The 13,121-nt window shown below is 36.1% G+C and overlaps 2 protein-coding genes across 8 annotated transcripts in view; one reads left to right on the forward strand and one right to left on the reverse strand.

The window, feature by feature from the left end:
* On the forward strand, positions 1–2,851 carry LOC117212395 (vacuolar protein sorting-associated protein 52 homolog). Its single transcript, XM_033457209.1, has 9 exons — positions 1–378; positions 514–689; positions 771–1,155; positions 1,226–1,408; positions 1,487–1,612; positions 1,704–1,888; positions 1,970–2,054; positions 2,130–2,333; positions 2,416–2,851. Exons 1-9 carry the CDS (start codon positions 145–147, stop codon positions 2,839–2,841), a joined length of 2,004 nt encoding a protein of 667 aa, XP_033313100.1. The 5' UTR covers positions 1–144; the 3' UTR covers positions 2,842–2,851.
* Positions 2,852–3,140: 289 nt separating this feature from the next.
* The window catches only part of LOC117211422 (mucin-3A), a 28,365-nt gene continuing 18,384 nt past the window's right edge, over positions 3,141–13,121 (reverse strand). For 6 of the 7 annotated variants that reach the window (XM_033455300.1, XM_033455265.1, XM_033455309.1 and 3 more), the window contains 7 exons: positions 10,000–11,693; positions 9,153–9,712; positions 6,833–6,948; positions 6,235–6,372; positions 5,592–5,796; positions 4,532–4,753; positions 3,141–3,929 (listed from right to left, as the gene is read on the reverse strand). In XM_033455300.1, coding sequence (XP_033311191.1) covers positions 3,841–3,929; positions 4,532–4,753; positions 5,592–5,796; positions 6,235–6,372; positions 6,833–6,948; positions 9,153–9,712; positions 10,000–11,693 — 3,024 coding nt within the window. In that variant the 3' untranslated portion in view covers positions 3,141–3,840. The remainder of the gene's footprint in view (positions 3,930–4,531; positions 4,754–5,591; positions 5,797–6,234; positions 6,373–6,832; positions 6,949–9,152; positions 9,713–9,999; positions 11,694–13,121) is intronic. The other variant, XM_033455319.1, reaches the window with a different exon arrangement.

A 13,121-nucleotide genomic window follows, 5' to 3' on the forward strand; every position in this document is an offset into this window, starting at 1 on the left:
GTGTGACCAATGAGAATGTGTGATCGTTGTGACAGTTCTACAAGCGAAAAAGGTTTGACAGCAGAGTAAGGAATGGCGTTTATTACTGTGCGATATAAATGAATTAAATTAATAAATTAATTAAAGAAAAGGAAGATTTGTAAAATGTCGGGTGAAATTGATATCTTTGAAGATAATGAGGTGCAATTACCTCAAGATCTTGGAGATGATGTTGTTCAAGAAGTTTTGAAGACTGGTACGGATTTGCGTCAATATTCCAGACAAATTGAAAAAGAATTAAAAGAAGTGGAGAATAAATCTATTCAAGACTATATAAAAGAAAGCGAAAATATTGCAAGTCTTCATAACCAAATTGCTGCGTGCGATAATATTTTGGAGGTTAGATTTTAATCTGCATGAATTACCAGTATCTGCAATTTATAATTTCTAAAATTTGATTACGACTTCAAAAATAAAATATATTAAAAGACACGATGTATGATTTAAAATGCATTTCAAAAATTTTGTTTATAGAAAATGGAATCAATGTTAATGAGTTTCCAATTAGATTTAGGAAGTATCAGTTCAGAAATACTGTATCTACAACGTAAGTCTGTAGCAATGAGTCAACAATTGTCTAATAGGCAAATTATTAGAGGACCTCTTAGTCAGTTTATCGAAGACATGACAGTGTCAGAAGCTCTTATCGCGTAAGAATTAAGAATAATACAAAGATAATACTCGTTTAAAAATTTAGAAATATTCTTAAATTTGTAATTATGATTTATTAGGGGAATAATGGATTGCCTGGTGACTGAAAAAGAGTTTTTGACCCAACTACAAACATTAAATCATAAAATAAATTTTGTAAAGGAGCAGAGTTTTAAAGAAGCAAAGTCTTGCTTAGATGTGAAAGATATATTAGAGAAACTGAAAGTGAAAGCACTAGCAAAGATCAGAACGTATCTTTTAGAACAGATTTACAAATTCAGGAAACCAATGACAAATTATCAAGTCCCTCAGAATAATATGTTGAAGTATAAATTTTTCTTCGAATTTATTTTAGCAAATGAAAGAAACGTAGCTGAAGAAATTTGTGGAGAATATATTAGCACAATGAGTAAAATATATTATTCGTATTTTAAGTCGTATTCTTCGAAACTAATGAAACTGCAGGTAAAATAATAATTTCAAATCTTAAATAGAATGATAATCAAAATCTCTTTCTAATTACTAAATTATATAGTTTGAAGAAAGAGCAACTAAAGATGATATGATGGGAGTTGAAGACACAGCAGGGAGAAGTATTTTTCATAAAACTATATTAAAGCATAAGGGTACAGTATTTTCTATAGGTAATAGAGGAGATGTATTAACTTCTCAGTTGGAAGCACTCATTATAGTACCTCATACTGCATCTAAAACAAGGGTGAATATGGAAATTATCGCTTTTAAGGTAAAATCACATATGGAAATATTAATACAACAATTTCTTTTGTGTTTATAGTATCATTACGAAGCTTTGTTCAGGAGTGAACAATATGCTCTTGTAGATAATGCTTGTAGAGAATATTTATTCTTAACTGAATTTTTTAAAGTACGTGGTGTGCAAGCGATGGATATCTTTAATCAGGTAAAATACTTTTCATTGTTTATGTCAATTCTAATAAAATGAACAAAAATGAATATATAAAGTTATGTACTACCATGTACTTAATAATTAGGTAATGGGAAAAACAATAAATCTAATGGTGAAAAATCTGCAATCTTTTGTGGAAAATTGCTATGATACCATCGCTTTATTCTTGTGTTTACATTTAGTAATGCGATATCGCTTAACTTGTCATAAAAGAGCGGTACCAGCTTTAGATAAGTATTGGGATAACATGACATCAATAATTTGGCCTAGGTATTTAAATCAACATAATAATATAATTTTTAATTCTTAAGTGGAAGTTTAAATATATACATTTTTTGTTTGAATCGTTAGATTCGAATACGTTTTTCAATTGAATATTCAAAGTATAAAAAGCTGCGATCCACTAAAACTCACCCAAGAAACAGGACCACATTATGTAAGTTTATAACATTAAAGTATATGTTAACGTAAGTTTTTAGAAATAGTAATAGTTCGAGAAATTTGTATGTAGATTACACGAAGATATGCTGAATTTAGTGCTGCAATGGTTGGCGTAGTTGAAGAATTTCCTTGTGAAGGGGCTACGCAATTATTAGCGGAATTGCGGGAAGCCGTGCAATGTTTCCTATTAAGAATGGCAGCTACATTTTGCACTAGAATTCAACAACTAGTTTTTCTCATCAATAATTATGATTTGGTTCTTGGTGTATTAATGGTAAAACAATTAATTTATTAATTAATAATGTAAATTAATATTGTAAAAAGAAATATGTTATAGACGTAACCATATTCTTTAGGAAAGAACACGAGACAATTCAAAAGAAGCAGAAAGTTTTCGCGATCAATTAAATGCACGTTCTTCGGAATATGTCGAGGAAATTTTAAGTCCACATTTTGGAGGTATAATACAGTTTGTCAAAGAATCTGAAGCCATGATCGAGAAGGGTCAACCCGATGAATCAAAAAGACAAGAGGGAAAAGCATTGGCTCTTGCACAATCTTTTACGAATAATTGGAAACGTGCGTTAGAAGAAATTAATCACGAAGTATTAAAATCTTTTCCTAGTTTGGTACTTGGTACAGCACTGGTACAACATGCAATGACACAGTTAGTGCAATATTACCACAGATTCCATAAAATCTTACCGCCAAATGCTCGTACACAATTAACGAACTTCCATCATATAATGGTGGAAATGAAAAAATATAAAACGAATTATTAAAAAGAATAAAAGAATTTTTATTAAAATCAGGCAGAATTATCGTAATAACGTATAACAGTATATCAATTTTATTATTAAATTTCGTCGATTTAGAACGTAATGTAATTGTAAATGTTATATATATTTATGAATGGAAATATTATATACTTTATTTATAAATTATCTTTACAAAAATAAAAAATAATTTTATTATCAATATGATTGTATAATTTTTATCTCTATTCTATTTATTGCATATAAGTGAGAAGACGAAAGATAGTAATTAGTCAAATATTGAAAATAACATTAGAAGACAATAATTATGAAAAAACATAGACTGTACATTTATTTATAAAATAATACATACTATAATAATACTAATCATGGTATTGCGTTACCATTCTATACAATTAGGCAATTAATTTTTCGCACTTAGTGGCTCGTATAGCTTGCGTAGCAACATGAGCGATTAACACGCATCTATGTTATATAAATTAGTCTTTCTATTTGTTTATGCCTTAAAAAAGACCCCATTACATTTATGCAATTTCACAACATCTATGGCAAATCCTGTCCATTTATCCTTATTGTTGAACTTAATGATAGTTCTAGAGATTTATCTTTTCTTCCTTTCCCGAGATACCTACGTTTTTGTCTCAATTACGATCTTTTTGAGACGAATACTTTAATTCTTTGCGATTTACTGCAATAATCCCTAAGCGTTAAAAATTCTTTTTCCTTTTACTAAAATTTTATTTTCCTCGTTATCACTACATATTTCTAAAAACAGAACGTTTATTAGGCTAGTATATTATTCATAAATTATTATTAGATTATCACGTAGTGCAAACCTAGTCTAAGATTATTATTATATTTTTCTTTAGCAAATCGCAAAGAAGTAATAAGTATAAGAATATAAATATTTTTCGTGTACTGTGACTGACATATGCATTTCCTCTTAAGACGCCTAACTTTTCAAACTGAATGTAACCGATCTACGTAACCGATGTTGTGTAGTGGCTATAGTATGCCGTCAATTGCGTGCAAAACTCCATTTGTTGCTGGTATATTATGTGTTACGACATGCGCCTCGTTCACTCGTACTCGACCTGGAACAACATAGGAAATAGTTTACAATCTTTCTTCATTACAAAATATTTTCTTTGAAAGGTTGTTTCATAACGGTAATTACTAAATGGAAAACAATTAATTTGAAAATAATTACAAGCAATTATAACATTGAAAGTGAAAGAACAATTTCAAAGGATAAAGATGGGTGGGGCAGCACGTATGCATCCATTAGAAAGAAATTCATTCCATATCATATTTTAATGAATACGTTATGGGGCGAAAGGGAGTGTTTAATCACAAGGTGGGGGAATCACTGCTTAACGAGCAAATAGGTTATTAGGACGCCTATTTTTTCACCGTTCGCGCGCCAGACTACAATTTTTACGGGAAGAAAATTCTTTGAATTTTTCTAGCTTAGAAGATTATTATTCAATACGTATGTTTCGTTCAATTAACATAACTTTGAACAGGAAATCGGGAATTCAGATTCGTTAGTCATAAGTAGTTAATATTTTCTCCAAGCAATTAAATTTGTTATTTAACAAAAATTATAACATATATATTTTGATAGAATATTTTTCTTGTAATATTAAATCTTACTTGATATTTTATATTTTATAACAGAATATCTTTCACTTACCACCATTTTTGTGAATATGAACAGGTGACTGAGGACGAAGGGTATCCTTTTGCAAATAATACCTCATACCAGCTGTGTATAGGGTAGATGGAATCACGTGTCTCGAAACAATCGTTTTCGCAGCTTCTGGTCCGTCTTCTTCCGTCCAAATCGGTGCTCCGTCCTTCGAAGATGATTCGAAAGCGGAGTCCGTTGGTGCGAAAACGGTGAAAGTTTTAGGTCCTGCAAAAGTTATTTCCGCATTACTGAACTGTTAATAATTCTAATTTTAACACCTAAATGTTATCATACATACAATCATAGACAATTACGACAGCTTCTGTTAAATTTGACTTAATAAATATCAATGGAAGCTCAGATTATTGAAAATTTGACGAACCTCCATTAAAGTAAGTATGAAAATTTCATTCAGTCGGCTTGAGATAATTTATTGATTATTATTATTAATGGATATTTCACGCTTTAAGTATAACTCGTTCCCTTCGAGCTTTGCTTAAAATGTATCCTTAAAATGTACAAAAATCAAGTTACATAATTGTTACACGACATGGTGATAATTAATGAATTACGAATTATTATATCCACGTATTTTTAAATAAAATCTTTTGAAAATCATAAAATATCTGGCTATATGTACGTCATTAAATAACTATTAGCCATCTATATCATTAATAGATACGATATTACGAGCACTGTTATTGGGTAAAGGCTCATTAACCCTTCAACGATGGAAAGAGTTTCGTCAGAAAGTAAACAAGTTGTACGAGTGATGAAGCATCGCAAACGATGATTTAGATAAGTTATCGAACGTGTACCGGTTATTTGAATCATCAATTTCTCATCAATTCCTCTTTATTACCGAATACAAGAAATCCATAAACTACATCTTATCTTGTGGCATTTCAAAGAATCAGGCATGATTGATATATAAGTTAGTTTTGTAGCTGATAGTAATTTAACAGTTCCCTGCAATTTTATGCGTTCATAAATGTGCGTTATTATTTATTTTTTATTATTTAGTTGTTATTATTATTATTATTATTTATTCGATCTGTCTTACCTGATAAAGTATCTTGAAGACCGGAGATGTAGAGCATTTTAAGGAAGTTGGTGAATCTTCTCTCGCGGTCAGCCTGCAACGTTTGCACCAAATCGCCAACCGGAAGAGGAAACATCACCCTATCGACGGCGTGGGCGACACCCTGTGGTATCTCGATGTCCCGTTTATTCGATGCCACTTTCGCGCCATTTATCGTTGTCACCTGCTTGTAAAAATGAACAAAAAAAAAAACACACAACGCTGTTAACGTCGCTTTCTGCTTAGATCAATGTCGATTTTACTCGTTTTAAGAATTTAAATAACATTACGCAAAGTTAGCGAAAAAGATACGCGACAGTAAGAAAGATCATTGGTTTCAATCTTCGCCAATTTTGAATTCCTAGAAAAGAAAAGATCGCACGATCGTTTATGTACGCACGATGTTATGCATTATTAACGAGCGAATGGAATGTTTTCCAGAAGGTCGACAAACTAGATCAACGTGAAACGATCGATCGAGCAATGCGGCGAATATGCAGCGCTGGTTATGACTCATTGATCCAAAAACGAGAATCGATGGAGATAAATCGCCGTTAAGGTCAGTGAGATTGTCAACGATAACGTAATCCGGAATTACCAGGTCTCTGTGAAATAAGGGATATACCTTGATGTCGTTCCATTCGTGGTCGTGCATTGCGTATTCGTTCACTCTTAATTGCGTTCCAGCTAAGCTAACACCAGTCATTTCATCTTGCAACGAATCGATCCTGAAGGCTCCTGGTATCACGTGGTGCAGCAGTAACTGCAAATTAACCATATAAACCATATAAATTCCAGCGATATAGTCTACTTAATCATCGTATAGTAGACCATAATTCCATTTAAGGCACAGCGGTAGTTGTAAATTAATCATACAAATTCCATCCATGTAAATTTTATTTAATCACGGTAAATTACTTTTACCCATAATTCTATTTAAGAGAGAATTAATGATCAACAGAATGTGGCATTTTACTGTGACGTTAACTCCTTAGAGATATAACTACATTCTGCAATCCAATCAAAAATTACTACTTATCAACGTATCGCGCAATTACTCCTCAATTACTCTTCAAATTACTCTTCAAATTACTCTTCGATTAATTACTCTTCGATTCGAGGATGGAATTTCGTTTGCTCGTGAGAAGCTAAGAAGATGATTCTCGCGGGATTAATATCGCAAGCAATCGTTGCCGCGTTATAAATCAACAAACGTGACGTACCCCGCTAAGAAGTCGTGGATTATCTCGGAACTTTTGCTCTGCCTTTTCTGGACCACCAAGTTGCACCAAAAGCGTCCTGAAAGCTTTGTCTGTCGGTACAAATATCGTGTACGGCCCTGTAATATCATAGAACAGTTTTTATAAGCGTAACATTAGTTACTTCTCTTGTAACATCGAATCATATTCATTAAATTCAAATGGTAGTCCAAATGATCGGTTCGAAAGTGTTTCGAAATAAAATAACAGAAGCGATCGTCGCGAAAGAAATTCGAGACAAACTTCGATTACATGCTACTTTTTCTAACTCGTAGATTATTTTTAAAACGTAGACGATCAATCTCAGATAGAATGACTCGCTGTTTTATAATCCTATTTCAAGTATTCGTCTACGTTTCGCACGATATTGTGTAACTCGCTGTAGCTTAGCGTCATTTTACGATTTACGACAGGGCGCGTTTGTTCTGGATCTGGCTCGAGAGACGTCACGAGAGTGACAAACGCATCTTTCTCAATCACGAGGATAATTATTATCCGGTCGTTTCTCGCCCAGCGTGAAGGGACACCGTTACGCTTCTTTGCTTTTTAATCGACGGAAATGCACTGTTTTTCCGTTTGTCTGACACGTCGATAATTGGATCTGGCTGTTGCACGATCTCCTCCGACGCGTTTCTCCACCGCTTATTTTCACAATCGTTTTTAATTGCCTCAGAAACGTCTGGACATTGTCCGACTGTCTAGATTATTACTTGCGTAACATATCCGTGTAAATTATAAATCATACATATTTAATAACGTATTTATAGTTGCATAATTATATAATAATTGTATTTATAACTTATACGTTTGATAGATAAGTATATTTATAAAATATTCGTGTTATTACGTTTTCACCGTCAATGTTAACGGAATGAAGAAATTGAAATCGTTGGATTTTGTAGGTACGTGGTTTATGTTTTACGATCGCTACAAGCGAATTTATTTTCGGTAATAAAAAATTTTAGAACGATCAATGAAGAGCGAGTGTACAAAACACTGTAAGTGTCAAAGTTGAAGAACTTTGATTTCTTATTGGACAATGTTCTACGTACTAACGCGAGCATAGAAGTAGCATAGAACTTAAGTGCAATTTTATGTTCTGAATGGTCGTTAACAATGCTCGGAGATGGTGTCATAACGTCGCCTCTATAGAGAAAAATGTAAGCGCCAGTAAACTTTAGTTAATCGTTTCTCGGCTCCTATCTGTGCTTTTATCTAAATGAATAGAGCATTGAGTTTTCTGTGCAATTAAAAGGCGGCGAGTACAGGGTTTCCAATAGATTCAACTTTTCTTTTTCGTGAATTTCGACTGCATCGATGCATAAAGTGTCTTTTCCTCCTGAAAAACCTGTATCGTGGTACCTACAGCGTTTTTCCTACAGACACTCTTCAATTATCGATCAACCATCTTAAGCGTATTAACAGTAAATGTGCTAGAAATTCAACCTTGTACCCATTTCACGAAACGCGACACAAAAGTATCATGAAATAAAAGATGAAAAACTAACGAGACTTGAAATAAATCAGACCTGCAGATCGTGGATTCTTCGGTATTGTATCGTTTTTGTCGGCGATCGATTCTTCGATAAACCTTAATTAGTCGTTCGTTGTTAAAGCCATAAAGGTAACGTAACGGTGGTAACACGGTGACTGAATTCATAAATTGAAGATACGAGATGTTACAAACGTTCGATCAAATCGATGGCTTATATAGGTCAATTAATGCAATACCGTACGACGCAATTAAGCTGACTTTTGTAATTTAAAGATTCGTATAACGAGGTAACGACCATTATTGTTGTTGCGACGAGGCAGGTTCTGTCGAAACGTTCAGACAATCCGTGTGAACATTTTTCTAATGAACATTGCTTGGCTAAGTTTGACGTCGAGAAGAAGCAAAACATTTGTACAGATTATAAATCTTCGTTCTTCGCCAGGTTAATGTATATGGAAGTTGAAGTTCGAATTCGAGTAGTTTAACGAAAAAGAATTTTGCCGTGTGATTTATCGAGATCCAAAAAATTTCATTCGTACTAAACGAAGACACTGCAAGTTTCCAAATTTTCATTAAAAAGGCACCATAGGCTAGATTACGGTTGCAATTTCGTTTTAATCTTATTCTAATAAGAAGAAAACTTCTGGTCATTGATCCATCAGTTACCTTACAACGTTCAACTTCTCAGTGATAGTTATTTCAAAATTTTTACTTGAAAAATTCCATATGTCTCTGTAACATTTTCACTTCGATTTTATTACGACAAAAGGAATCTAATCGATCACTCACCAGTTTCGTTCAACACGTTGTCCAAACCCGACTGTCTCAAATATTTAGCCATGGCGAACAATCCTTCCCTCCTAAACAACGTGTTCAAACTCTCGTGTATCTGACTCCTGGTCGAAGGTGATTCGATCGCCGATGATATGGTGGACCTTTCAAAGCTGTCCTGATAGATTATATTCTCGTTGTGTAAGGTGGACGACGGTCTCGTGGTGGTCGGGATCGTCTTGAGGGTCGGCGAAGTTTCACCGGTTGGCCTGGTGGTGAAGTGAATGTAGGAATTGGTCGACTGATGCGAGAAAGTGGTCGGCACCGATGGAAGTGTCGTTGTAATGATTTCATTGACCGGAGCCATGGTCGGGATGAAGTGACTCCTTGTTACACTTGGATATTTCGACGTCACTCGACTATCGTGATCCAAGGAGGTCAATTTAGGGGTTGTGTTTACGCTTCCAAGTGAATTGTACACGTGGCTGGTGACGCTCGATGCCGAGGACAGATACTTGTCCGTCGTGGGCACGGAATTTGGTGAAATTGTCACGTGAGGGAAGTATTCCGTCGGTTTGCTGCAAAAAGACGTTGTTTTGATTAATTAAACGCGAATGACGCGAATAGTTACGCGATAGATCGTACGCAAATACAGTGCACGATAAATTAGGATCATACACAGAAATTGCCTAATTACAATACGTAAGTAGTTACGATTACACCATGTAAATACTTTCATAGCCACTGTAGTTGGATTCTGAAGGATATTGTGAAAGAACGATATTTAGAAGATTAAGATTTGTAATTGGTGCGGTATGAGAAATGAAAAATTTATCGAATTAAATTAATTTGCTCTATCGCGTACCTCTCCGTGTACCTCGACGAAATAGAAGTAGACCTCGGAGTAGTCGATCTAGGGCTAGTAGACGCAATACTTTGACTCGAGGCTGTCGCACTCTGCCTCGTCGAAATAGAATTTGGATCCAAGCCGGATCCGAAATTCTGAAGCGAAGTCGCAGTCGTCGGATTCGAAGAACTCGGTGGCAACTTTAACTCTCCTTTCTTTATCTTCTCCACGATAGACTCGACCTCGCTTCCCTCTTTCTCCGCGTTCCCTTTCACCCCTTGCACTTTGTAACTGCCATCAGGTTGCTCTTCCAATACCACAAACGTCACCTTCTTCGCTGGTAGACTCTGAATCGGTGCTTTTCCAATTTCCTCCAGCTTTCCGTCGCTCTTCTGTCTAATAACCTCAAAATCAGCTCCAGGAGGAAGCACGCCCCTAGTCAGCTCTTCGAAAATAGCTTTCGGCGGCTTGATAGTCGTCGTCGAAGTAGTCAGCGCCAAAGTAGACATAGTTAAAGTGGATCCATCGGTAGGAAGATTAGACGTTAAGCTGCTTGAAGAATCAATTAATTGAATCTTCTTTCCGTTGGGAAGAACTATGTCCCTGGTACTGACGTTCCTCACGTCGTCGTCGATAGATTGAGCCAGAGCCAGCTTCAGTTGTTTCAACAAGACGTCTCTTTCCGATCCTAAGGAAGCAGACCTGGTCTTCGTCGTGACGGTCTTCGAGGTCACTGGCTTCTCAGTCTGATATATAACCTTGATCTGAGGCTTTGGCTTACCTTGTTGCACAAACTGATTCTGCTGCTCCTGTATCAAGCTCAATAAATTCTCTGGGATAGTGGGAGTGACCGTTATCTTTTCTTGGTACGTTCTGGGTGAGACTGCAGTGACGATGGTCGGTTTGATGGTCGTTGTGGTCCTCGCAGTTGTCGTTGTTGTTGGTGGAATTGGTGTGGTCGTAGAGAACTTCTTCTGGTGAGTAGCTATCGCTTTCAGGAACAGATCTGTTTCGGACGAAGTGATTTTTCTCGCTGTTGGTAGCGATACGAGAACAGGAGACGTTGCAGTGCTGACAGCAATCGTGCTGGCAGAAGTGACAGGAACTGGCAAAGGGGTAGTCGACGTGAGTTTCTGAAGCTGTTGGAGTCTCAGAAGCTCCTGCTGCCTTCGTAGCTCCTGTTGTTCCAATAATAATTGTTGCCTTTGCTTTTGCACCAATTCCAACTCACGTTGCTTCTCTAGATATTCTTGCAGCTGTAACGTCTGTCGATCGCTGAACAAAGGTTGCGACAAGTCCTGCTGAAGGTTCTGAAAGTGGCTATTGGTGTTCTGATACTGGCTGCTAAATTGCTGTGGAAATTGTTGCTTGGCTGGTTGAGATTGGAATTGAGTCTGAGCGTTCAAGTAGTTTGGATTGCTGAGTTGTTGAGCTATTTTTTGTTGCTGTTCTTGTATCAATTGCTGTACTTGTTGTTGCTGTTGGTACAGCTGTTGAAGTTGTTGCTGTTTTGCGCGATCTACTTTGTATTTGGCCAGGGATGGGTAAGACGCGCTAGTTTGCGGCTTGGAGGCAACTTGATCGAAGGATCCTCGAGAATTGGTCGCGTCTTGGGGTCGACGGAAACGTTGCTGGTGTTGCTGAACGTCGCTCAATATTTGAGCCTGTTGAGAGGCTGAGAGACGCGGCCGTGGATCATGCGATGGATGACTCTAAACAAAATTACATATATATTCGTTATATTTTTATTATATTATGTTTCTTTACATTTTCGCTGGTCATGTGAGCTTCCGAGAAATCAAATTGATCAATTTTATTTCTATTTTTCATAAAATTCTCAGTGTCACATTATCCAGGTGCACAATTGGTGTCCAATATTTCATTAAGAAATTTCACTTTCGTGAATTAGTTTCCAGAAGATAACAAACAGAATTAGATTTGAAGGAAAATTGCAAGAAATCACATTTTGTAATCGTCATTCTTCCATGCATTCGATCATCGTACCTCTTGGCCGATTCGTACATCTAAAAATAAGATAGAACACTGTTTACCATGTTAATAGGTACTTAACAAATTTGTGAACAAAGAAATGGCGTGTAATGAGCACAAGTATTTACATAAATCGCGGAATAGTCAATGATCTACCCTAGTCGCACGTTTAATCACCGGCGGTTATAGATTCTGCAATTATCTGCAAGGCAATCCAGCGCGTATTCGTGATGATTAATCATCAGCTTTGTTCGAGAAAGAAAGAAAGAGAGCCCGATGTAATTAAGATCGCGATAATTAGCCGAGGCATTGTTCTAGGCTCCCTTCTCCGTGTCGTTGTTGTACCAGGGGCTGTGAGACAATCTCCTCGACTCTTCGAGAAAGTATAACTCCGTCGCGGTTTTCATTTCGCAGCGTCCTCGCGTAATAACTCGTTCGACGATCTCGAATTTAAATTGAAATCTCTTCTACCACCTCGGTACGCGCGGCGACACTGTTCCAAGCTTTTGCCATCGTGTTCCTTTGTTACCTTTCTCTTTAAATTAAAATTAAAGCATAGCTACGTGCCAAGAGTTGCGCGCCGAAGAGAATCTCTTCAGTCCGTGCGATGAAAGGTACATTATCACGAGTGCGCACGAAGAAAAATATTATGTAAATGATATTTGTACAGGAAATTTCTTTCTATTTAGTCGTTAACTACGATCGGGGATTGATCAATCTGAAATTAAGTTTTTTAAACGATTACTTAGCAAATAGCAATTAGATCGGAAGGAAATTTGAAATTATAATACGATGAGCAATATGGATGAAAGTTACGCTGGTATCATTATCATAAATTACGAGTTAATGAATCTCTGGCCGTTTATCAACTAGCTTGCTTACTTGTATTTCATTTTGTTTTTAGCTGTCGTTTCATTCTCTTTCTAGTCGACCGTGTTATAAATCCCCGTGTGTAGTTAACTCTTTGCTGACTACTGATGACGCTACGTTGGCGTTATGACCTGGCTTGATCCCAGAGGTGGGTGACATTATAGCGGTGTCTGTGCAAATCGTCGAATTTTAAGAAAAGAATGCCACACACTGTGGAAGGCCACGTGGGTTCGGTCCAGCGATCAACGCGTTAAAGAGATATGTTCGATAATACGATCGAA

This window comes from Bombus bifarius, unplaced genomic scaffold (assembly GCF_011952205.1).
Source record: "Bombus bifarius isolate JDL3187 unplaced genomic scaffold, Bbif_JDL3187 scf7180000007970, whole genome shotgun sequence".
NCBI lineage: Eukaryota > Metazoa > Arthropoda > Insecta > Hymenoptera > Apidae > Bombus > Bombus bifarius.